We start from the raw sequence: 26444 nt of genomic DNA on the forward strand, positions 1-26444 counted from the left end.
TATTTGCTTCTTGGTTGTGTGTGCAAATTCCATTGTCTGTTTTAACTGATTCTTGGGTTCATTGATTTTTATTTTTATCGATTAAAAAGTAGATTTGAGCAAGAAATAACAGAACAAAACTTTCAACCCGGTACAGAAAATGTTTTTTACTTCAACACAAATAACTATTCTGTGCAGCGGTAGCCTACATGACACCATAGATTTATTTCAACAAATCTCAGAAACGTATGAAATCCAAATCATTTTCAGGGCTTCCAAATTGAGTGTCCGTGTGGTGACGTCAGAGAGTCTGGCTTGGGTCAGGGAATGACTTGAATCCGTCAGGCGGGATTTTTACTCGACACCCTTCATAAAGTCCAAGAACTCTATTGGTATTAAAAGTAAACATTTTAGCTATCAAAATTAGTGATTTTTAATGAGTAAATATTCATAAAAGTAGCCTACGATGTTTTGAGTGTTGAATGTTTTTTTGCGTGCGTTACCGTCGTAATCGATCTTGCCGTCGTTGTTCTTGTCACCGTCCTTCATGAGTTCCTCGATGTCGTCCTCTGTAATGGCCTCACCTGTCGACTCCAGCATGTTCTTCAGCTCCTCTAAATCAATGTAACCATCTCCATTCCTCAAAGAGACCGCAATACATTTAGATAACAACCACTTTTATTGTAATATGATCGTGCAATAGGCTACACTATAATTATGCTTTGGGGAAAAATGCAATCATACTTATCAAACATGCGGAAGACCTCAGCCAGCTCCTCTTCTGATTTTCCTTTGCTCTCCTCTTTCATACAGCGCACCATCATCACCAAGAACTCATCGAAGTCCACTGTCCCGCTTCCTACAAAGCGCAGAGACCACTCAACAATGAAATCCCAATGTCATCAACTAGGCTATACATGGTATCTTCATCTAATATCCAACATACCATCCTCATCTACTTCATCTACCATTTCCTGCAGCTCTTCTTGGGTGGGGTTCTGTCCCAGCATCCTCATCACCTTCCCCAACTCCTTAGTGCTGATGCAGCCATCTTCAGCGTCCTGCACGAAGATGTCGAACGCGGCGCGAAACTCTGCCAGGTACAGTCAAATAGCAGCGCAAAAAGTCACACGTAAACAACACTCTTGTGTTTGATGAAAATGTGTGCAGTGATATGTTCAAACAGACAGATTAAAGAGACACTCACCATTTTTTTGTTCTTCTGTCAAGTTCTCCACCTATTAGGTATAAGAGAGAGCTCAAAGCTTTGCTCTAATCGACTTTGAACTAAAAATACAGTATGTTGTAAGACTATATAGCTTGTAATTCGTCAGAGACTGACCACAGTCTATTCTTTACAGGAATGACAGCTGTCACTCGCTTAACGGCCTTCAGACACCAGACACCCTCTGCCCCATTGTTAAATGCTTTAGCCTCAGTGTCTATGACCATTCGCAATATCGATTGAAATATCACCAGCTATTGTGGGATATGCTAAACCTAAACTTTTCAATTGTTTTGTTGTGTTCATTTATGTTACAAATCCATTTTGATGATGTGTTCTGTGCCATTAGGCAATATATCCTTAAAAGGGTACCAAATTGCACCTGTCCCATTTTCATTCTTTGATTTAACCTTGAGTGCTAACTAGATGATGTTTGCACTGATTGATTTCTCTGGCAGATTATTAGTTATAATAGAGAAATATGTCATTTACAGAGAAAGGAAATTTCTTCTCAAGGACAGGTTAACTGTCAAATTAACAATTATTAAGTAATCATTTAGCTTTCATACAAAAAATGTAGTATGGGACTCTTTTTTTTACATGGTCAGTCTCCTTTCAGACAGCCTGAGGTGCAATGAAATGCTAATAATTATTGCATCCGTAACTTACCGCTGCTTTATATACATCATCCATGGCTGTCCTGGATTGGGGGTTTTCTTTTTGAAATTGTCTGTAAACTCCTTACAAGTGATCCAGCACTGAAGCCCTGTCACCCAGCGCTTACCTCTTCGCAGCAGACACAAGACGAAGAGTCCCAGGGCCACCTGCCTTGGTCTTTATGACTGGAATGAATGGCTCAGAAAAGACAAAGCCTTTTGTCCCTCCCCTTCCTTATCTAAGAGAGCAAGGGATGGGTGAAAAAGGAAAGGGAGCGGGGCAGAAAGGGGTTAGTGATGGTATGGGCTATAAATAGAGGAGGAATGTCAGAGACAACAGGCAGGAGAGCTCGAGTTATGACAATAAGTCCTTGGCACTGGTCTGCCTGGCAGCCTGCGCAACAAGCACATATCACATTCTAAACTTATCCACGGTCACCTGCATTTGCCAATCATTGTTGAGAAGCATCACGACTCTTTCTTCTCATTCTTGTGGCAGGCACTGGTCGTATATGCACGCATGGAAATGACTATGATCAAAGAGGCCAATAGCACTTATTATTATTAAATCTTAACCAATGTTGGGGTTTGATTAAGGTGTGTGTCATTTAAAGAACTGAATATTAATATTGAACGTTTTTCATTGGCCAAAGAACCACATATGAGACTTGGATAACCAAAAAGTCATTAAAAAAATGTATGAACAAAAATAAATGTTAGGAGGTAAAATGGAAAATACATTTGAAAAATAGAAATCCTTGCTTCCATAAAGTTCATAATGTTCTTTAGATCACCCTTAATCAAGCTGGAGAACATGATCCTCAGATGTAGAGATCTTTTTTAAAATAAAAGAATGCAAAAAAGAGGCACTTTAACTAAATGTTTCGTGTACAGTATATGCAAATAACCTCTGATAATTAAATCCATAAAGTATTTTTTTTCCATCGTATATGATAAAAAAAAGAATATGTTTTTGACTGAAGTAACCATTTTAAATGCAATTCTGAATGAAAGATCAGGGGAAACATCTAATTACTCAAGTCCTAATGTTAGTGAAGTATAAACAGCTGCTTTACTGTGACACGAGTCCATCTTTATTTCTATAATTAAGTCCAGCGAAGGGAACTCAAGGCACCTGCCTGAACTGCTTAAAAACATTCATTTATTTTGTGAATTATTACATCAGTTCTTGTGTTTTTTCCTCATTCACTACAAATCAATCCATATTTTATGTCAAAATGAGACAGCAGAAGTGTCATATTAGGCCACAAGGCAAGCTGCTTAAAAGCAGCAAGCATAGGCTTATGGCTCCAGAGCTGACATCACAATGATACGCTATGCTATTCTGGATTCCTCTGGCCTAAATAAAGAACCACCAACTAGCCATGAACCTTCCCTTAAAAGACTCAGAGGAGGAGATTACAAAGTGCATGTGCATACAATTCATTCACAAATAGTATAATTTCATAAAAAGTATGAAACTGTAATCTGGGTTCATTTAGCTATTACAGTTCACAAACTTTTGCTGTGTTAGGGGAAGATGTTGGTTTTCTCTTTTTTTCTTCCCACGTTCTTTACCCATGGCCTCATCCTGAGAAAGTTACAGGTGAGACACCGAAGGTGTGTGTGGGACAGAGAGGACAGAAGGGTTGAACACTAGCAGAACATACACTAGTGACTCACTACGGACAGACATTTGTACGAGGAGCAGCAGTCTGGCAAAGTGGTTTTGTAAAATTACAGATACTGTCTCGTTCTTACCCACAGTTTGTTTGGACAGTAATACAGGGTCCTCATTTTAAAATGGTTCTTAAAGAAGCAAAGATTCAGGAACCTTGGTTGTGTTGGGAAAAAAGTTGCTTGGAAAGCAACAGGCATACTCAGTTACAATTTATGAAAATTAATAAAATAAAAACAAATCATTTTAGTGGATTTGTATATATATATATATATATATATATATATATATATATATATATATATATATATATATATATATATATATATATATATATATATATATATATATATATATATATATATATATATATATATATGCAATTTGAACCTATATTGAGGTCCCCTTGGAAAAACAAGCTCATAAATCATACAGAATGATTTTTTTTTTTTTTGAAAATGTATTTTTTTTTTTTTTTTGAAAATGTATAAATTCAGAAAGCTTTGTATAATGGGTAGGTTTATTAAAGGGGATGGAATATACAGTTTGTACAGCATAAAAACCATTACATCTATGGGGAGTCTCTACAAAGATAGTGAACTAGATGTGTGTGTGTGTGTAAGAGAGAGATGTACATTTTATTAACATTTTATTTAAAAAAATATTGTAATTTTTTAATTCAATAAAGCAAAACAAATCTGATTTAAAACTTGAAAAAAATGAAGATTCCTCAAGTTCCAAAATTATGCTTGCTATGTCAACATATAGAGTTGTTGGTCCGTTTTGTAGTCTGTGTTGTCTGAGCAAATTTAAACAGAGTCGCAAGGCAGTATCTCTCTCTGCAGTGATACTTTATGGAGTAAATGTAAATGCAAACAATCTCTCCCTATACAATGTGACCCTGAGAGCCTGTCTATTTGAATGTGTGTGTGAGACCCTTGTCCAACCTCAACTCTGGCTTTTTTAAACATCCTTCTGTCCTCCCCCACATTTCTCAAATCTCGCACTAGTGATTGAAATGGACAATTTAATTAAAAAAAAAACTGACATGATAATGTATAAATGTCACTGGATTAGAAAACTAATTATAACAGCCAGTGGCATTTATTTTAAAGAAAGAAAGAGAAATGCTGTCTAATTATCAAATGCAAGACATTTTAAATGTGACTTTTCTATTGTATATATATCAGCCTTTAATCTCCATAAACAAGAGGAGTGTGTAGCTGTATGCTTTAAGGACATTGCAATTGTCTGTTTGCCTGTCTGCCTCCATGTGTTTGTTTTATGAGTTATAGAACCATGTCTTTCTCTTTTGGCAAGGTCTTTTTCTTACATACGTGCTAATGGCAGAGTGCCAGGCTGGAACATGTTGAGGACGAGACATGGAGCCGGAGAGAGATCTCTGTACGGGTCAGTCAGGCTGCTCTCTCACTGCCCTCTTGTTTGGATAACTCTCTCATTTGTCCATCTCAAGTGCTACAAGGTGTGAACACTGTGTCACTGTGGCATGACGTGACTGACATTACCCATCATCTCCCTCTCTCTCTCTCTCTCTCTCTCTCTCTCTCTCTCTCTCTCTCTCTCTCTCTCTCTCTCTCTCTCTCTCTCTCTCTCTCTCTCTCTCTCTCTCTCTCTCTCTCTCTCTCTCTCTCTCTCTCTCTCTCTCTCTCTCTTTGTCCCAACTCTAGTGTTTGTTGGCACAACCGTTGACTTTATAAGGAGGGGTTGATATTTTTGTGAACTCCTGGAAATGAAGGTCCTTGTACACGTCTAACCATGTACTGTGATCTCCTCCCTGTTTTCTCCTCCTCTTTCTCCTCTTTACCCTCCTTCTCACTGCTGACTAAGAGAGAATTTAAGAGGGCAGCTAGAGGTGAGCTTGCAGGTACACGGTGAGCATCTGAACAGATTGGATCAGAACCATGCAGGCTCTTTTGGTGTTCTGCTTGTGCTTGGGAGTTTTAGCTGTGGACGGAGAAGCACTGAATGATCTGGATTCACTCCTCACATTGTTACCTCAGACTGATGTTTCATCCTCACAGCATCAATCTGTGGATTCTTCTTCAGCTTCAGGTGAGTAGAGCAACAATTATAGTAATTATGATTTCAAGAGCAGTAGGACAGGATGAATTCTCAGGACTGGGACCATTGTAAGAGGTGCATGGTGTCTGTTATACTTTTTCTTGTTCGAATGCAATTTAGTTATGATAAAACTAATTGAAATGTCTTTTATAAGAGAAAAAAAATAACATACATCTGACAAATCCGTAAAAGCGAATCCAAAGATGTTTTGAGAGAAGTTAAATAAATAGAGGTAAGAGCAATTTCCTTTACAAAAATGTTATGATAGATTGTATCTGCCACAAAACCATCAGTATTTTTGCAAAACTTTTTGAAAACGTGTCTGTCTGCATCTATAGTGGTCTTTTAAAGTACTCGAACACTTAATAAAACTTAAAAATTTAAAATGTATGATTTATATTGTATTTGGTATTTGCAAGCATATGGCTTTTCTCTGAACTAACTTCACTTCTCAAATCGGACTCAAGGTGATTTTAGTGGATTTATGAAATTAGTTCTCCTCATGGCCACACAGGTGTCCACAGGTGTAGTTAATCACGTTATTTATGAATATGATAACGTTTCACTACTAGAATATAAACAAAATGTCTTCATTTTGAACAGTTTTTTGAATTGTTTCAGCATTCAAAGTCTCTTAAGCTCACAAAGGCTGCATTTATTTGATCAAAATACAGTAAAAACAATAATTATAGTCAAATATTTGTATATATTTGATTCTTAGGAAACATTTATGATTATTATCAGTTAAAAACAGCTGTGCTATTGTGGAAACTATAATATATGTTTCAGGATTCTTTGAAGAATTAAAAGTTGGAAAGAACAGCATTTATTATAAATAAATTAACTGGCACACTCCATGACTTAGCCTGGTTTCTCCCAAGGTTTATTTCCCTCCATTATGCCACCTTTTTTGGTTTCTTGCCACAGTCGACTTTGGCTTGGCTTGCTTAGTTGGGGACCCTACATTTTCAACTAAATATACAAATAAATTTAATTACTAAACTAAATTAACTATATCAGCTAAATGCTTGATCTTCCCACAATGTCGCTATATGATAATTGAAATGACCTGGATGACATCACCGTTTTTTCCAGAGCAGCTTTACAGCCAAATTCTTTTAGATTATTTTCCTGTTAACACTGTGAAGCTGCTTTGAAACAATCAGCAATGTAAAAAGCGCTATATAAATAAAATGGACTTGACTTGATAAATAGATTTTATGTCTTTACTATCACTTCACTACTGATCAGTTTAGTGGATCCTTGCTGCATAAAAGTAGCCTAATAATCTCCTGTTTTTAACAGTGCAGTTGTTGGTTTCCTCATAGTTCTGTGTTTACTGATTTTGATATTGTTGTGTTGAATCATGACTTGATTTGTAGGTGAAAATGGAGGCAATCAAGCACAAAGAACGAGTCAATCGAGCAACACTGCCACAAATACACAGGTGAGACAGTATGTCTGCAGTCAAAGCGTCACTCTTCTCAAATAAGTGTGATGAAATAAATAGAAAACAGTAAATATTGAATTCATGGCCATAAATGTGTCCCGTAGTAATGCCTGTTTGCTGCACAAGCTGCTACTGTTGTTACAGTGGAACAAGTATGTGTATTCTGGCAGTCCAAGAAAGCACGACCATACCATAAATGCTAATTATAAGTCTATTTTTGCTTCCTGTCTTAATGCTCAACCTCTAATTTTCCACCTCCTTTATTCCTGTCTGTGCTATTTGTCCACTATATTTAGTTTGTTTAGTTTGTTCAGCGTGTTTCTGGTCATTCCTGTTTAACTAATGGGCTTGATTCCTGCCATGTTCCCTATGTGTGTCCCATCAGTCAGTTATGGGGCGAACCGAGGCCATGTGGGTGGAGCTCAGTGCAATGTTGGAGAGATGGGGTGCAACAGCAGGAAAACTAAACGCAATATTGAGGGAACTCAAAGAGGAGAAAAATCGCCTCATGGACCAAGGGGAGGAGCAGAAAGCAAAGAAAAAGGAAGAGGAAGAAGATGAAGATGAAGAAGAAGAAGAAGATGAGGAGGAGGAGGAGGAAGAGGAGGAAGAAGAGGAGGAGGAGGAAGAGGAGGGAAATGAAGAAGCGGAAGCTGAAGGAGAGGAGAATGATGCTTCTAACAGCACCCTGACCCGAGATGGTTTCATAGACTCGTTACCAGAAGGCTGCCAATTGGGAGGAACTAGAATATCCTGCAAGCAGATTGGCTTGTCCCACCTGCCCGTCATCACAAACCTGGAAGTCACCATCCTTGAGCTGCCTGGTAAGGCCTAGACAGACTGAGAGATCCAACATAAGTATATGGGTCACTGAGTCACTCTATAATTTATGTCGGTTATGTCTTGTAATAAGCCCAGCCATTCAGCGTTTTAACCGATGTGCTGTTTTACAGGGAATAACTTGACAAGAATTCCTCCTCGTGGTTTTTCTGGACTGCCAAATCTTGAAGAGCTTGACCTAAGTTTGAACATGCTGGACGACTCCTCTTTGGACCTAAGTCTCTTTATGGTACTGGCATTTCTTTATCCCTTTAATTACACCAGCTGTATACATCTGTAATCTTTAAAGTGCAAGTACTGTACATTTCTACATCGAATTTTAAGTCTGGATTTTGAAGAACATACAAATTAAAAGGAAAACGTTTTAAATTATAACTGCTAAATTTATATATATATGTCTGGCCAAGATGAGTCTGGATTTCTCACTGGGAGACCTTGAGAAGTGACCAAACACACCACTCCCAAAGCAAACCCGACACCATGAAAATAGGAACTCAGTGTCAGTGAAATTAGCATGAAGAGTAAATGTACTTTGAGGAGGGAAATAAGTGCACAATTCACAGTGGCCATTTATGACATTCCACAAAAAGAATACAGGTCCAGTAGTCTGGGGCAACAGAGTTTGAAATACATGTCCTAACATTCAATAATTTAACCAAAGTGCAAAATTTAGGTTTTCATTTGGTGGTAGACACAGTGGAAACTATTCACTAGGCCCAAAACAGACGTAAACCACTGCATCCCAAGTTAAAAAATGTGTTTTTTTTTTCCACAGAATCTGACAAAGCTAAAACGTCTTAAACTTGATGGCAATGAACTTACAACAGTTCCACGCTTGCCATCTTCCTTGGAGGATCTAAAGATAAACAGCAATAAAATAAACCAACTGGCTTCACACAGCTTCAAAGGTTTGTGCTGTGTTCATGCTTTGGTATGTATTTATGTGAGTTTAGATGTAGAAACATTATTATGAGGAAAGTCAGAGTTCTTCTTTAGTAATTTTTTCATTAAAAGACAAAAATTACAGATAAAGAACTGAATAATACTTTTAGATAATGTTTAAACGAATGTAGGCTACACTCGGAAAAGATTATGTATTAATGTACATTGAGCAAGTCATTGAGATCGCATGACCAGTCGAATATTACTTGCTTTATCGTAGTAACTGTCACTTGTTGATGGACAGTTTTGCTCAAAATATATAGCTAAATTAGTCTGCTAATTGGTCATTAGTACTATAACTTTAATAATGGAAAGCTTTTGCTTTTTTGTGAGGTTACAACCACACCACTAGGTGTCAGAATAAGTCCAGGACAGCTCAAAATAAAAAATACAAATACAAATAAACCTTTATATTACTACTTACTTAAACATTATTAATTATTTTTTATTTATTTATTTATTTTATTTTTGCAGGTTTGACAAACCTGCAAGTCTTAGAACTGACAGGAAACATCCTCTATGAGGGCAGTATTGCACCATGGGCTTTCAGACCTCTAAAGGCCCTTAAGTATTTACGACTGGATAAAAACAGATTCAGTTCCATTCCAGCGGGATTACCCCCATCTTTAGAGGTCAGTTCTGTAATCCAACCAATGTTTCAGTCACTTGCTTCTCTGTATAAGTTTAGGGGTTTTATATTTTGATATGTCTTGGTGTATTTGCAGGACTTAAGGTTGCAGGAAAATCAAATAGTGGAGGTGCAGGACAGGCTTCTGGATCAGTGTGTTCACCTGAAGGTGTTAGATCTCAGTCACAACCTCCTGAAAGAGAACAGCATCTACCCTGAGGCTTGGATCAACCTGCCGTGAGTCTCACATGGACATTTTTATACTTAATTAATACACATTATAGGTTTATGTTTATTGTTTAAAGAATAGCAACCTGCTTTAATATGTCTTATTTTATTATAAATTGTATAAAATATATTGATATATTAATATTATTACAGAATATATATTATAAAACATTTTTAATATAAATTGTCAAAATTAATCGAATTGATTGAATTGTCATGAATAGTAAAAACATACATTTATCTTTTCATATTTCTATATAAAACATTTCAAACAATACATTGCAATTTTTTAAAATGTATATAAATATATTAATTATAATTGTATAATGTATTTACATGAAATATTAATATTTTTTTATTTCACTGGTGATTATATATAGAACATTTTACTTGTTAGCCACTAGATGGCGCACAACAGACACATTGAGAGCAATCTAACCCACCCTGTGAATGTGTTTTGGTTGAATACAATTCCTGTGTGTTCGTCATCATCAGAATCATTTGAAGGAGGGTGATCATTTATTTTGGCCCTGCTGTCACCCTGAATCTGCCTCCTAGTTTCGATTCGACTGGAGTAGATGTGCTTCTCCAAGGTCTCACATCACTCATCCTCAGGAGCATGTTATATACGGGAGGCAGAAGTGACAGAGTGCTCACTCATCACTCACTCTGCCCTTTGCCCTGTCAAACACACTGAGAGATGGGGTGAAGTTAGAAAAACAAGCCAGAGAACATACCATGTCCCAGCTGTTTGTAAATACAAACTTAATTACATGAGTAATAAAGACTTTATCTACAATCGTTTATGGAAGATTACTAGGGTCAATTTTGTAATTAAGCATAAGCTCATTCATGGATAACAGCTTGCGCTTGTACTGTGGTGAATCCAGATGTTTGGCTGGCCGCTGATCAGCCAAATGGTGTGCGGTTTACAGCACTGGTTATAGCTTGGCTATATATGTGTGGGTATGATTCATAAAGGGGTTACCGTGATTCCTGTAGAGAGATATTTAGCAATTTCTATGAATTGCCAAAGTATAGATACTAGGTTAGCACACTAAACCATCAATACTTCTCCTGAAAGCTAGAAAAAGAAAATATGCAACAGTAATTAGTACTTTATACTGTAAAGAGGCACTCAAAGTTCTTCTAAAAATTAAAATGTTCTCATTTACTTGTCTCAAACTTGTATGACTTAATTTTTTCTGGTGGAAAACAAAAGAAGAAGATATTTTAAAGATTTTGCTTTTTTGTTGCTATTTAACATGCAGTTACAATGAATGTGAACTGGAGCTTTCAAGCTAAAAAAGGGCACAAAGCACCATAACTTTATCATAAAAGTAGCCTATGACTTATATTCCAAGCCTTCTGAAGTCATACAAAAGCTTTATGTGAGAAACAGACCAAAGGCTTACGTTAAAATGAGGCCTTTCATTACAACTTTCTCTGCTTCATAAGCTTTTTGTCTTTCCCATTCCCTCCATTTCCACTTTCACACTGACTCTCATACCGTCAGCAAATCATACTAATACATTATTCATCTCCAACATCTTTTACTCATTTTCTTTTCTTGTGAATTGCAAATCTTTCTGAAATGGTGCCATTCAAAGTGGGAATGGAAGGAACTTTCTTTCTTTCTTTCTTTCTTTCTTTCTTTCTTTCTTTCTTTCTTTCTTTCTTTCTTTCTTTCTTTCTTTCTTTCTTTCTTTCTTTCTTTTTCGCTTTCATCAATCTCTGCATTTCTAAGGAAAACGGACATTATTTCTGGAACTGTTGCCAACTATTTGATTTTGCTTTCCAGCTGCTTTTTTAAGGTAACCAGTGATTACCAGTGAGCGAAGTAAACTTCAACTTTACAGCCTCTTTATTTAAAAAATAATGTCACATTGTAACCAAATTGTGCTGTTAATTGTTACTGTAGATGAGTATGTGTGTGTCCATGCATAACATATGTGAGCCTCTAATCTACCCAATCGCTGCACTATTGGTTCACAGATCGGCACAAATCTGTGAACCTCTCGAGTTAAGGCAGGTCTTTTACTGTCTACTTTAATTTCTTCAGCCTTTATGAGTGCCTGTCAGCCCTAATAATGTTGACACCATGGACCCAGTCTAAATACCGCTGTAAATCCCAGCTCCATCAACACCTCCTCACCACTCCATTTCTCAAACTTTCCCTCATCTAGCAACCCAGCCACATACAATATAAACACATACAAAAATATATTTTCCTTAAGCTTATTTGTGATCGGCCTTCTTCCAGCTGTGATCAGAGATGTTCTCGATGAATTGATTAGCTTAGAATTTGGTCTAAAGATGATAAATTGTGTAGTTCTGGGGGGTATTTGGGTAATTGTGTAATTCTGTGCCAGACTTGACATTGAAATGATTGAGAATGCTATCAACTACTAGCTATTATAGACCCCCTGCAAATAAACAAATTGCTGGGATTTACAGTGGTATTTAGACTGGGTCCATGGTGCCAATGTGGACATTATATAAATACTCTTTTCTCTTTTTCATACTTTTCCACATTTATACGTCTACTTTAGTTTCTGTTGTACTCTGGCTTGTGTGCCATTCATAATTTAATCGAGTATGCACAATTTAATTCCTGATTTTGATCTGAATTGCAAACAGGGTGCAGAATTGCAATTTGAATTTAAATGTAAGCTGAATTTAAATGAACTGAAATCCAATTATTTTTTAACTACAAAAGCATAGTTGAAAGTTCTTTAAGATTTGGCTTTCCTGTAGCTTAAACAGTTGACCGTGGCGTTGACAACACCAAGGTCATGGGTTCGATTCCCAGAGAAAGCAAGAACTGACAAAAATGTAAAATGTGTACCTTAAAATGCGATGTAAGTCACTTTGGATAAAAGCATCTGCCAAATGCATAAATGTAAATGTCAATTTGCAGGTTTAAAAGACTTCAGAGACTTTTGAAGGTTTAAAGACTTCAGAGAAAGACAGTAGACATTAGATAAATAGATTTGAAATGATACCTACAAAAATGTAGGTTTTAGGTGCATTTAGTTTACGTTACATCTTATTTTCATACATAATACACTATATTGCCAAAAGTATTGGGACACTCTTCTAAATCATTGAATTCAGGTGTTCCAATCACTTCCCTGGCCAAAGGTGTTTAAAATAAAGCACCTGGTGTAGCCATCGGATACAGTGGTGTAACGCACACTGTTCTCTGGAGTGACCGATCACATTTCTCTGTCTGATGGATGAGCCTGGGTTTAGCGGTTGCCAAGAGAATGATACTTGCCTGACTGCATTGTGCCAAGTGTAAAGTTTGGTGGAGGGGGATTATAGTGTGGGGTTGTTTTTCAGGGGTTGGGCTTGGCCCCTTAGTTCCAGTGAAAGGAACTATTAATGCTTCAGCAAAGCAAGACAATTTGGACAATTTCATGCTCCAAACTTTGTGGGAACTGTGAACCCCTTCATGCTCCTGTATGAGAAATTCTGATTTGTAAATCCCCTTGGATAAAAGTCCCTGATAAACACTTAAAAGTTCACCCGAAAAAAGTGAAAATTGACATCAGTTACTTACCCTCATGTCATTCCAAACTCTTAAGACTTTTGTTTCTCTTTGAAACACAAATTAAGATGTTTATATCTGTTTCTCCATTGAAAGTCTATTTGTTAAATGATAAACAGATTTAATTTAGACTTTTTAACGATGATCAGCAAACATACAAAAATGGTAAATGCAGAAGCTTAAACATCCAAGTGTGACGCACATGAACCAGTGAGGTTTGTTCTAGCATGTGATGCATGGCTTCTGTAGTGTTTTTTCTGTGTTTGTGCATTAATCATAACAAGTTAAATAAACCTGTAATCATATAATGCAATTATATCTGAATTAATATCTGGATTCGGATTAAACCGCTTGATTCATGTGGATTAGATTTACGACGCCCTTATGACCTTTTTGGATCTTCTAAGTTTTGGTTGCAATTTCAATGAAGGGACAGAAACCTCTCCGGTTTCATTAAAAATGTTAAAGATGAATGAAATTCTTATGGGTTTGAAACTATGTATGGGTGAGTAAATTACGACAGAATTTTCCTTTTAGGGTGAAATAAAACCCTAAAAATTGTGTGTGTGTGTGTGTGTGTGTGTGTGTGTGTGTGTGTGTGTGTGTGTGTGTGTGTATCCTCATCTCCTTGAGCTCTGTCCTTCTCTTTTAAAGATCCAAGTGCCAGGCCTATAAAATCTAATCACGTTTTTTTAATTTCACTTAACCTTCATGGTTTATTTCTCTTAGCTGCTAATGAGAGTCACAAGTTTCTTTAAAAGTGATAAATGTCATGTGTCATGCTGCATATGTCATGGTGCTGTTTATGTGTTTGTATGCTGGTGTGTTTATATAGGTGCACAATGTTGTTGTGTGTGTGCATTGACACCACAGGCCCCCCTTCATCTGGAGGGTTGTTTTGGTTCTTGGGGTTGAAGAACAGGGTGTGCTGGGAGATGGCTCCACTGCAGGCCAATGACCTGAGACTGAGGATTTTGATGGATGGCGAGGACAGTGTTGATGCGCTAGCTGGACTGAGCTTACGGGAATGAGGCAGGGGGGGGGGGGGGGGGTGAAACAGAGGACACACGCTGCTTGTTTTCTCACACGGAGACAAAAAAATAGTAATTTAGTGAATCTTATTTCAAAATGAGTTATATAAAGCATCTTTGCCTGAGGCGAAAAACAGCAGTTCTGAAGTGAGCGATATTACACACACATAGATGCCATTCACCATTTTAAAGTGTGAAAACGTCTCAGGTTATGTATGTAACCCTAGTTCCCTGAGGGAACGAGACGCTGCGTCGAAACGCTGTGAGAACGCCTCTGCGTTAATGCGTCGTGAAGCGCCTGTAGAACCATTCCATCGGAAAAAAGATCGATCGTCGGCGTGATGACGTCATCGACCGGAAGCTATAAAACGTCCGTGAAAACAAACAGGAACTAACTTCTGATAAAGCCTGAAGTAAGTGATCACGGACACGCCGGGAGTATGGCAAAGCGACGCAGCGTCTCGTTCCCTCAGGGAACTAGGGTTACATACGTAACCTGAGACGTTCCCTTTCGGGGAACTCGAGCTGCGTCGAAACGCTGTGAGAACGCTTATACCCACATCGCCATAGGACCAAGTGTCTCGTATGTGTGAAGCCGAAGCGCACACGGTTACGAGAGTACCTGTGCCCCTACTGTAGATGCCAGGTCTAGTTCGTAGAACCTGACGAAGGTAGAAGGAGACGACCAACCGGCCGCGTTACAGATATCATGGAGGGAAGCCCCCGACAAAAGTGCTTTAGAAGCAGCCATACCCCTGGTTGAGTGCGCCCGGACAGCCAGTGGAGATGGCTGCCCGGTAGCTTCATAAGCAAGTGAGATGGCCTCGACCACCCACTTGCTCATCCTCTGCTTGGATACTGGGGCCCCCTTCTTAGGGGGTCCAAAGCAAACAAACAATTGTTCAGTTTTTCTCCACAGGGCAGCTCTGTGGACATAAGTATCCATTGCCCTCACAGGACACAGCAGATTTAATCTTTCCTGGTCTGACGTCATAAATGGAGGAGGACAGAAGGCTTGTAGAGTGATGGGGCCCCGTGGGCTCGTAGGAACCTTGGGGACATAACCCGGCCTGGGATGTAGAAATGCTTTCACCATCCCTGGCGCAAACTCTAGACATGAGGGCTCTACCGACAGGGACTGAATATCTCCTATCCTTTTAAGAGATGAGATGGCCAAAAGGAAGATGGTTTTTAGGGTGAGGAACTTATCCGAAACCTCCTCCAGAGGTTCGAACGGAGGTCCGGACAAGCCCCTCAGAACAATGGCCAAGTCCCATGCCGGGACCCTCGAGTGCATAACTGGCCTCAACCTTAATGTGCCACGAAGGAAGCGTGTAATTAGAGGGTGTCTTCCCAAAGACACTCCACTGCAAGGGACGTGGAAGGCACCCAAGGCCGCCACGTACACCTTAAGTGTGGAGGGGGTCAACCCTGCCGAGAACCTTGCCTGCAAGAACTCCAGCACTGTACCAACCGGGCAGTTAACTGGGTCCCACTGGCGTTCTCTGCACCATGCTGAGAAAAGTCTCCATTTCAAAGCGTACAGCTTCCTTGTGGACGGAGCTCTGGAGTGTAGGATGGTCTCTACGACCTCGGCCGAGAGACCTTCCTCTATGAGCCTAGCCCCCTCAGAGGCCAGGCCCACAGTTTCCACATCTCTGGGCGTGGGTGCAGGAATCTCCCGCCCGCCTGAGAGAGTAGATCCCTCCTGGTCGGAATCTCCATCGGAGAGCCTTCCAGGAGAGATATCAGGTCCGAAAACCATACTCGGGTCGGCCAGTTCGGAGCCACTAGAAGTACCTGGGCCCCGTCCCGGCGTACCCTCTCCAGAACTCCTGGAAGCAGGACAATCGGGGGGAAGGCGTACAGAGGCAGCCTCGGCCACTCCTGTACTATGGCATCCAGCCCCAGCGGGGCCGGATGGGTCAGAGAAAACCACTGCGGGCAGTGAGAATTCTCCGCCGAAGCGAACAGGTCTATCTCTGCCTTCCCATAAACCTTCCAGAGGAGCTCCACCACCTCTGGGTGGAGTCTCCATTCCCCGGGCCTCGGCCCCTGTCTCGACAGGCTGTCTGCTTCCTGATTCAGGGCCCCCGGGATATATACTGCCCTGATTGACAGCAATTTCCCTTGGGCCCACAGGAGGATCCGATGTGCCAATTTGTCCAACGGACGAGACTTCAGACCCCCCTGGTGGTTTATATAGGCCACCACGGACGTGTTGTCTGTTCTGACTAGTACATGGTGGCCCCTGAGGTCGGGCAGGAACTGTTTCAATGCAAGAAACACTGCGAGCATCTCTAGCCGATTTATGTGCCAGTGCCGCTGATGCTCCTGCCATAGACCCTGGGACGAGCGACCACTCATGGTCGCCCCCCAGCCCGTGAGAGAGGCGTCTGTCGTAAGCGTTACGCGACGAACATGAGCCCCCAACACGGGACCCTGAGATAAAAACTAGGGATGGGCATTTTCCCAAAATATTGTATTCGAATATTTGGGCTCATAAAAATCGAATATTCGAATATTCGTTTATTTAAATTAGGTATTTTGAGAAAATGAGAGATGTTTCTTTCTTTTTTTCTCTAAACATGTCGTCACCATTTCTGAACAAGCTTATGATTAGGCAATGTACACAACACGCTTACGTTATATCTTAAGGTTTTTAAAACATTAAACAGTGTGTAAAAAAATGCCTAAAGAACAAAAGCATTATAAGCTCAAGGAGCACGAGCGCAGAGCGCGTCAGTTAGCGTGACGTATACACACACACACACACACACACACACACACACACACACACACACACACACACACACACAAACGTCAATAGGCTATAGCCTACCGACCTGAGTGTGCGTGTGTTTGATATGGCTGATGTGTTTACTTTGTATTGTTTCACATTTTCATGTAGGGATAAACTATAATATTATTGGATTATGATATTATTCTCGGGTGAGAAAATGCGCCACTGACAGGCGTTGCGGAGACAAAGATATCGGTTAAGTGAAGAACCTTGTATTTTCTGTTCATAAACCCTCAAAGAACTTTAAAGGAAGCATTTGTCTCGAGATCATTTTGCTATCATAAGTTATCTCACTCGCACTCGGGGTAACTTAGCTACAGATGAGCTTACCTGCACTCCTGAGCAGTGATCGCTCATTCCACTGGTGTTTGGATTTCATGTGATTCTCGTTTGTGGTGGTGATATCATTATAACTCAGTTTCAGTAATTGATTTCATCAAAAGTAACTCCATTTTGTGCATTTTCATCATAGTGCAAACAGCATTTTCAATTTTCATCGAAGTAACGTTAATTCCAAACATTGCGAGGCAGACGACGACATTGTGATCAAATGCACTTAAATTATTAACCTGCTCCACAACGCCACCCAGTGGATTGAGATATAACTGCGAGATTTAGAGGGATTTCTCATGGATGCACTGTGTAGCCAGTTGCTTGTGACTTTTTATTTTATGTCATCCTACTTTTATTATTTTATTTTACCTTAACTTATTTGTGTTGAAATAAATATTTTTGTAAATGTTTTAACTTCATCACAACTTAATGTTACCCTTTCATTGTTATTTATGTTTAATTTTCAATGGTTCCAGTCGGGAGTTCCTACCAATTGTTGTAGGTGGGGCCTTAATTAGTGGCGCACCTTAGGATGCGTTATCCGCTTCCCCTTTAAGCGTTCGCGCTCAGTCTGACTGAATGCAGCGGGGGAAGTGCGGAGTGAAACAGTAGGCCTTCCAGTGTGTGTGTTTTCTAATTTTGCTCCAACCTAGTTTTTCTTTAAAGTAAATAAATGCACGTCCTTCATCTCATCCATGTTTGGCTGTCCTTCTGTCCTGAGGGTACCACTTGATATCTGCTACAACTGCATTTACTGCCAGCCAATTAACAAATTAAAATTCGAATAGTATTTTTAGTTTTCGAATGTTAATTACAGATCGAATATTCGACTATTCGAATATTCGTGCACACCCCTAATAAAAACCCCGGGTTTTTCCACATGACCAGAGCACGTAGGCATCGCCGCGTGACTTTGATCGTGCGGAGCGGATTTCCCCTCGGGGAGAACCCTTTTGTCTTGAGCCACCACTGCAGTGGCCTCATGTACAGTAGGCCAAAAGGTATCACGTTGGACGCTGCTGCCATGAGACCTAACAGTTTCTGGAACTGTTTCACAGTGACGGCTCGGCCTAGCTTCTGTTCTTTGGCGGCTGCCAGGATCGATGCTATGCGTGTTGGCGATAATTGCGCCCGCATAATTACCGAGTCCCAGTTCACACCTAGAAAAGTGGTTCTCTGAGCCGGAGAAAGCACACTCTTCTTGGCGTTCAGCCTCAACCCCAGCTTCGACATATGGGCGAGAACAGCATCTCGATGCTGAACCGCCATCTGCTCTGTATTCGCTAGAATCAGCCAGTCGTCGATATAGTTCAGTATGCGGATGCCCTGTAGACGCAGCGGCGCCAGAGCTGCATCCACACACTTGGTGAACGTGCGGGGTGACAGTGCTAGACCGAAGGGAAGTACACGATATTGGTATGCCTCTCCCCCGAAGGCAAACCTCAGGAACTTCCTGTGATGTGGAAGGATGGAGACATGAAAATACGCATCTTTGAGGTCTATGGTGACAAACCAATCCTCCGATTTGACCTGCGCTACAATCTGTCTGAGTGTAAGCATCTTGAATTTTAGCTTGGCCACCGAGCGATTCAATAGCCGCAGATCTAATATCGGGCATAAGCCCCCATCCTTCTTCGGCACGATGAAGTAACGGCTGTAAAAGCCAGACTCCCTGCTGGGAGGGGGAACCCTCTCTATAGCCCCTTTTTGCAGGAGTGTCTCTACTTCCTGTGCCATTACCAGAGCCTGCTCCGGGCCCACCTCTGTAGGTAGGACACCGCAGAAAGGAGGTAACCGACTTCTGAATTGAATGGCGTACCCCTTTTCTATTATCTGCAGGACCCAACGAGATATATTTGATAGACGTTTCCACTCGTCTAGAAAATCTACTAAGGGAACCAGCCTCTCGAGGCTGGCCTCTGGTGTATTTTGAGCAACAAGCGCAGTGCCCTGAAGCGGCGGACCGGCAGGGAACAACTGACTTGACTGCTCGGGGACCCCCCGAAGGGGGTGCGGACCACCCTCGGGTGGCCCGCGGAGACCGACTGCGCCCCGGCATTGCGGCGGGGTTGGCAGCGCGGCCCCCCGAGGGTGCCGTAGGGAAACGGGTACCGTAGGCAGGGGTAAGCACCGTTTCCCTACGGGGGGAACCACCCTCAGCGTCCTGACGCTTCTGGCGTCAGGAACGCTTCGACGAGGCCTTCTTGGCGATCAGGACTGTCCGCAGATCAGCCCTGCCCCTCGAAGGCCTCGTCTGAGAGCGCCGCCCCTCGTCCCCACGCTGAGGGGGAGCTCGGGCAGCGACGCTCTGTTTCTGTTGAGCCCTGTATGAGGAGCTCGTACTCGGCCTGGGCTGCTTGGTGGTATCAGCAGCAGCCCCAGGGACCTGGACCCGGAGAGGGAGGAACTGCTTGAGCGCCGCAGCTTGCTTTTTCGACTCCTGGAACCTCTCGGTGACAGTGTGAACTGCGTCACCGAAGAGGCCTCCAGGAGAAAGCGGCGCATCAAGCAGGAAGGCTTTCTCCCTCTCCTTGATGTCTGTGGGGTTTAACCATAAGTGCCTCTCCGTAGCCACCAATGCTGCCATGGAGCGGCCCACACATCTGGCCGTCTCCTTGGTGGCCCGGAGAGCTAAATCAGCTGAAGATCTTAACTCAGTGATAATATCTCCCCCCACAGCATCACTACCGTCCAAATCCCTTAGCAGGTCAGCCTGGTATGCCTGCACGATAGCCATCGTGTGCAGGCATGCAGCCGCTTGACCCGCCGCCGAGTACGCTTTACCCACCAACGCCGACGTTGTTTTTAGAGGTCTGGTGGGTAAAGTCGGGGCCTTCAGGGACGATGCCGAGGAAGGTGAGAGATGGCTCGCAAGCGTCTCTTCAACCTTTGGCATCGCCCCATAACCATACTGTCTCAGCCCGCAAATGTTGCTGTAGACCGAAGTCTGCGGGCTGAAGACACGATATGAAGCCGGTCTCTTCCACGATCTTGCCACCTCGGTGTGCAAATCGTGGAAGAACGGCAGGCCCCGTCGCTGAGGTTCTGAAGCGCGAGACGGCAGGAAGCGTTCGTCTAGCTTACTATGACGTTTTCTTCCTGCCTCAGATCTTTCAGTGGGCCAGTCGATGTTTAACCTGGCCACTGCTCGCGTCAAAACCTCAACTAGCTCCTCACTAGCAGGGGACTGAAGTGGCGAATCTTCAGTATCGATACTTTCAACGTCCACCTCCTCAGAGCTGGACAGATGAAGTACCGGCGACTCTCTCGGGGGGGAAGAAACCGCCATGCGTGCTTCCATGCCCCGAGAAGAGCCGCTGGATGGAGCAGGTGAGGGCAGAGATAAGGCAGCGCCCGTCTCTAACCCCTCTGCAACATCCAATTGTGATCCCCACGACTGCAGCCTTCGCTCCGCCTCGGCGGCAGCGGGACCAGAGCCGCGGGGAACACGAGCCGAGGCACCCTCCTCGAAGAGTGCCCGGCGGGAGCGCAGCGTTCTCAGTGGCATACGCTCACAGTGCTCGCAAGCAGCCCCCTCGAGGGCTGCCTGGGCATGCTGCGCTCCCAAGCATGCAACACAGAGAAGATGTGTGTCCCCGCCCGTGATGTAGCGTGGGCAGGGAGGAACACACTTTCTGAAATTGCTGCTTTCACTCGCCATTTCTATCTATTTTATTTTCTCTTTTTTCTGTTAATATATGGAATATTTAACAAAAAGGGTGGAAAATCTCTGATAACAGACAGACAAAAACACCAAATAGACAGACAGGTTCACACAGATCGCTTGCTGAAGGCTCAGAAGCTAGTTCCTGTTTGTTTTCACGGACGTTTTATAGCTTCCGGTCGATGACGTCATCACGCCGACGATCGATCTTTTTTCCGATGGAATGGTTCTACAGGCGCTTCACGACGCATTAACGCAGAGGCGTTCTCACAGCGTTTCGATGCAGCTCGAGTTCCCCGAAAGGGAAGTAAGTATTCCGAACCTCTCTTCTGAATCTTGTCAGAAAAAGAGCATGATTTTGCGAAGCCACAGCTGGAGATAGTTATCTCATTGCCTGCTCTAGCTAGTTCAAATCAGTGCCCGAAACGAATAGGCTGAGTTTGGCTGAGCCTGGGTCTCCCACATGCATGATATAACATGAGATCCAACGTGCCTTGTCGTGACAGTGGTCTTCCTGTCCCGCATGCCAGGTTACGTAAGGGCGGTTGTGCAACATTTGTATCAGGGTGCCCTTGGACATGTGGTGGCAGCCACGCTCTTCTGCTTCTCATTATAGCAGTGCTCCCTGAGGATGCCCACCGTTATTGGCTTGTCGGTGGGGGAGATCTGTGTAGGAACAATGCCACAATACAAATCTGACCAAGACATCAGAAGCCAATAATCCTGAAACTGCTTCACAATGTGAGGCACGTGTTCTTTAATTATGATTTTTCATCTTTTTTATTTTTTAATGAAAGTTTTTGTTTATGGCAGTTTTGCCAGTTGAATGGTATCTGGTATTACATGTTTAAATTATTTTGGGGTGGTATTTGTTTTAGATATAGTGCATTGGCAGAGAAATGCTTCTAATATAAAACAGGCATATAATATATAATAAAAATCTATAAAAAGAAACTATGAGAATAAAGAAAAATACTTGAATGCTAGCCTAATATTATATTATATAGACACAAAAGTATGCGTCTAGCAGTAAATTATTGTGTTGGCTCCATTGCGCACATACATAATAAAACATTTGTGGATTTATTTAACAACCCAACTGTTGATAAAAATCTCCTAAAGAGAGGGAAACATTCCCTCTTTTTCTCAGCATTTACACTTATTTCCAAAGAGCAGGAACATCATGCACATTCAGTATTTGTTTTTTTGGTGGGGGCAATAGTGGTAGACTGGACCACTTTGTGCCATAGGACAATATTGTTTTGATTTTCTAAATTTCTGGCACATAGTTTTAGACAAATACAAACAATGAATCTGTCACAATGATTTAAATCAGTTGTTCAAAGGCTTATACAGTTTAGATGACACCAATAGTTGCTTTATTTTACTTCAAACTACAACATAATAGTTCAGGGTTCCCACTGAAACACGTACTGTCAGATATCCTGATTGATATTCAGTCTGCATCCTCTACAGTCTCATCTCTCATCACAAGGTCAGCATCAGAGCTTGTTGGGTGAATGAAAACCACATGGAGGTCAGCGTAGCTTTTGATGTAATAATAACACTCGTTGCTATATGAGACCCTCCTCAGTGCGCTGGTGGACTGGGCAGCCGTCAGTGTTACTGAGGCAGAGGAAATGTGCTCCTGACTCCTGCCGGGACTAACATTGTAAACTTACACCAGCTGCCTCCTCCAGACCCCTCTCGAAAACCACAAAAGCCTTTCATACACTACCATTTCTTTCAAGACATTCTATCTCTAACTCACTCGAAATCCTCCACCCCCACAACACATTCACTGATTCCTGCTTCTCTACGCATTTGTGCCTCTACAGAGCACACACATACACTCAAATGCACTTAACCGGAGTTGACGCTCAGGCTTTTTTGGCTCTAGCTGTCTTGTGCTGGGTTAATGACCTGCCATGGGGCCCTTTCTCTGTGCAAACACAGCAGAATATTTCACAAGTTCCTCCAGCACTTGAAAGAAACTCTACATATGCTGCAACCAATGTACACTAACCATCACAAAATACACAAATACAAGTTGTATAGACCGTCTTGGACAAGCATGAATTCCATGCACGTCTTCCTGATCAAGCGGTTTCAATTCATCCCAAAGTCTAATCTCTTTTAAATCTGTTCACCGAAAAAAAAATCTGATTCATCAACTGATTTTGTTGATTGGTTCAGTGACCACATATTTAAATATTACATATTTAACCATATTTGCAGTTTTTGCTGTGGTACCAAAATTGGTATTGAGCTTTGTGAAATTTCACCAGTATCTACAATACATGACAACCTTATTATATACTGAATATCATTATCAAAATAAATAGAATCATATTGTGACAAAATATTGGTGATGTTGCCTGCCGCTAATACACTCTCCATGATGATGTGATACACTCTCCTCTGTCTGTTTCTTCAGGAAGCTGGAAGCTCTTGACCTGTCCCATAACCAGATGGCAGTGGTGCCCACAGATCTGCCCAGGGCCTTGCGCCAACTCTCCCTGCAGCACAATCACATTCACTCCATTCCTCCATATTCATTGAGTCACCTCCGCCCAGGCTTACAGTCCCTACGCCTCTCCCACAACTTGTTAGAGGAGCACGGGGTGCTGGGGAAGTCATTTCGTGGTGTTTATCAAACACTGGTGGAGTTACTCCTGGACAACAACAGGTTTGAGAGGGTGCCCCACAATATGCGCCACTTCAAGAACCTCCAGCTTCTGCATCTAGACCACAATCGTATAAGGTATGTAAACTTAAGCTGTGAGTTTCCTCACCTTCTACATTCTAACATAGGGCCTTACTAAACAGGGCATTTAAAAAAAGTGTGGATGGGAGTGGAAAGTTCTTAATAGACAAACCATGTGCAAATTCATAAGTCAACACCATTGCTGAAATCGCTGGTGTTTCTTATGGCACCAACTACCTTGTAATCCGTTACATCCATGTAACGGATTACAAGGTAATAGCATATCATCAGCATATCATTAATCATTCTCTGAAACAAGGTAGAAGCCAGGATATCCCGGTATAGTTTTCTGTTGATATGAGAAATCTGGTACGGTTATATTACAATATTATGACAAACCATATGCCTTTCTCCAGTGATGTTCTGAGTTAAGCGTTTCTAAGGATACTGATTTTTAGAAAGCAGACCGAGATGACAAACGGAAAACATGGTTAGCAACACATTATTAGTTTGGTAATATAGTCAAGTAAAAAGCGAATCATATTAATTACTGTTGTGTCCGACATTGTATAGAGCGAGGCATAAAATGCATTACCATTCTGATACAGAATGTGTATGCTAAACGAAGCAAAGGTGCAGAGTTACATACAAGCTATCTTAAGGCATGAATACTTTTTTTCACTGTTTTTTTTTTTTTTTTTAATGTCATTTTGTTGGGACTACAGGGGGACAAAAACAAAGCACACACAAATAATTGTTTAAAATATTTGTGAAAATGTATGTACATTATTATCCAAATGTTGTAAATAGATTTTTAAAAAGAAGTTAACACTTTAATTTAACAAGGATGCATTTAATTTATCAAAAGTGACAGTAAAGACTTGTATATTGTAACAAAAGATTTATATTTCAAATTATTGTTGTGTTCATGCTAAATTCTTTTGTGACCTTTCTATTCATCATTAAGAATCCAAAAAGTATCATGGTTTCCAGAAAAATAATAAGCAGCACAACTATTTTAGCACAACACTGATAATAATAATAATAATAATAATAATAATAATAATAATAACAATAACAATAACAATAACAATAACAATAATAACAAGTGATTCTTGAGCAGCAAATCATTATAAATGAAAATGGTTTAGATATTTTTATTGCAAAACAAACATAATCTCTACATCCAATGAAACGTTTGATAGTGAATCATGTATATGGCTTTGTGTTTTCAGTTCTGTCCCAGTGAAATCATTCTGTAAGGTTAAAAGGACGGAGGAATCTTCCCTGTCAACTGTCCATTTAGAGTACAACTACATCAATGTGCAGAAAATCCCTCGTGCTGCTTTCTCCTGCATTCCGGACCCCAGCAAGATCATACTGGAGCCCCAGAGCCAATCACAGGCCTAGTGAACTTCAGAAACATCACCCTCTCACTTCACAGCCTCCCCTTTACCCCACCTGTTAGTCCCTCTAAATACTGTAAACATCATGTCCATTAGATCTATTAATAATTGTGCATGCTTGCTCTTTAAATGCACATTTGGGTCATGTTCAGCAACTTGTAGTATAAAATACATTATTATGTTTCTTTTTTATGTAATAAACCTGCTTCTTATAAGTTAATGTCACAAGCTCAGATACTCCTTGGCTCAGACAGTTATTAATGGCTTTCTTTCACAATATTCATTTATACGTTAGTGCATTTGCAATCATTTTATTATTTTATCATTTTATATTTATAATTTTATTGTATTATTTAATGTATTCATATGTCTGATGTGACAATAAAAAAATCATGTATAATACTTAAATTTTAAATCATTTAGCGAATGTTTTCTAAACCCTTTATGTAATGCTGAATGTTAACAATTACCACAATTTGAAATGGTCTATTAGACATGATGGAGCCAAAGTTCACAGCTCAGGTAGGTATACCTGTTAGTGGGTGGGATATATTAGGCAGCAAGTGAACATTTTGTCCTCAAAGTTGATGTGTTAGAAGCAGGAAAAATGGCAAGCGTAAGGATTTGAGCGAGTTTTACAAAGGCAAAATTGTGATGGCTAGACGACATTGGCGACAATGACGACATTGGATGACATAGACGACCAAGGTTCATTGATGCACGTGGGGAGCAAAGGCTGGCCGGTCTGATCAAACAGATAAGCTAATGTGGCTCAGATTGCTCAAGAAGTTAATGCTGGCTCTGATAGAAAGGTGTTGGAATACACCATCCATCGCAGTTTGTTGTGTATAGGACAGCAATGGCCGCAGACCAGTCAGGGTGCTCATGCTGACCCTGTCCACCGCTGAAAGCGGCAACAGTGAACATCAGAACTGGACCACAGAGCAATGGAAAAAGGTGGTGTGGTCTGACGAGAGTGGATAGCCAGTTGCCTGTGCTTTGCTTACATGGGAAACCTTGGGTCCTGCCATCTATGTGGATGTTACTTTGACATGTAATACCTACCTATGCACTGTTGACCATGTACACCCTTTCATGGAAACGGTATTCATGGCTGTGGCCTCATTCACCAGGAAAACGCGCACTGCCACACAAAAAAAATGGTTCAGGAATGGTTTGAGGAGCACAACAACCAGTTTAACGTGTTGACTTGGCCTCCAAATTTCCAATTTATCTCCA

The 26444-nt window shown here is 41.2% G+C and overlaps 2 protein-coding genes across 2 annotated transcripts; one reads left to right on the forward strand and one right to left on the reverse strand.

Moving 5' to 3' along the window:
- Positions 1-90: 90 nt before the first annotated feature.
- tnnc1b (troponin C type 1b (slow)) lies at positions 91-2050 on the reverse strand. Its single transcript, XM_067447293.1, has 6 exons — positions 1874-2050; positions 1187-1217; positions 926-1072; positions 724-838; positions 483-619; positions 91-365 (listed from the first exon to the last, which is right to left on the reverse strand). The coding sequence occupies exons 1-6, from the start codon at positions 1895-1897 to the stop codon at positions 334-336; spliced, it is 486 nt and encodes a 161-aa protein (XP_067303394.1). The 5' UTR covers positions 1898-2050; the 3' UTR covers positions 91-333.
- A 2873-nt stretch (positions 2051-4923) lies between these two features.
- si:dkey-32e6.6 (extracellular matrix protein 2) lies at positions 4924-25496 on the forward strand. Its single transcript, XM_067447291.1, has 10 exons — positions 4924-4942; positions 5387-5611; positions 7003-7067; positions 7456-7894; positions 8024-8139; positions 8686-8818; positions 9327-9484; positions 9578-9717; positions 23530-23856; positions 25035-25496. Exons 2-10 carry the CDS (start codon positions 5461-5463, stop codon positions 25207-25209), a joined length of 1704 nt encoding a protein of 567 aa, XP_067303392.1. The 5' UTR covers positions 4924-4942; positions 5387-5460; the 3' UTR covers positions 25210-25496.
- The last annotated feature ends 948 nt before the right edge of the window (positions 25497-26444 follow it).

This window comes from Pseudorasbora parva, chromosome 6 (genome assembly GCF_024679245.1).
Source record: "Pseudorasbora parva isolate DD20220531a chromosome 6, ASM2467924v1, whole genome shotgun sequence".
Taxonomy (NCBI): Eukaryota; Metazoa; Chordata; class Actinopteri; order Cypriniformes; family Gobionidae; genus Pseudorasbora; species Pseudorasbora parva.

Coding starts and splice junctions, on each gene's coding strand:
- si:dkey-32e6.6 (XM_067447291.1), top strand. CDS start 5,461: ATGCAGGCTCTTTTGGTGTTCTGCTTGTGCTTGGGAGTTTTAGCTGTG. Junction 7,068..7,455: donor ACACTGCCACAAATACACAG/GTGAGACAGTAT, acceptor GTGTCCCATCAG/TCAGTTATGGGGCGAACCGA. Junction 8,819..9,326: donor GGCTTCACACAGCTTCAAAG/GTTTGTGCTGTG, acceptor TTATTTTTGCAG/GTTTGACAAACCTGCAAGTC.
- tnnc1b (XM_067447293.1), bottom strand. CDS start 1,897: ATGGATGATGTATATAAAGCAGCG. Junction 839..925: donor AGATGAAGTAGATGAGGATG/GTATGTTGGATA, acceptor TGCGCTTTGTAG/GAAGCGGGACAGTGGACTTC. Junction 620..723: donor GTCTTCCGCATGTTTGATAA/GTATGATTGCAT, acceptor GGTCTCTTTGAG/GAATGGAGATGGTTACATTG.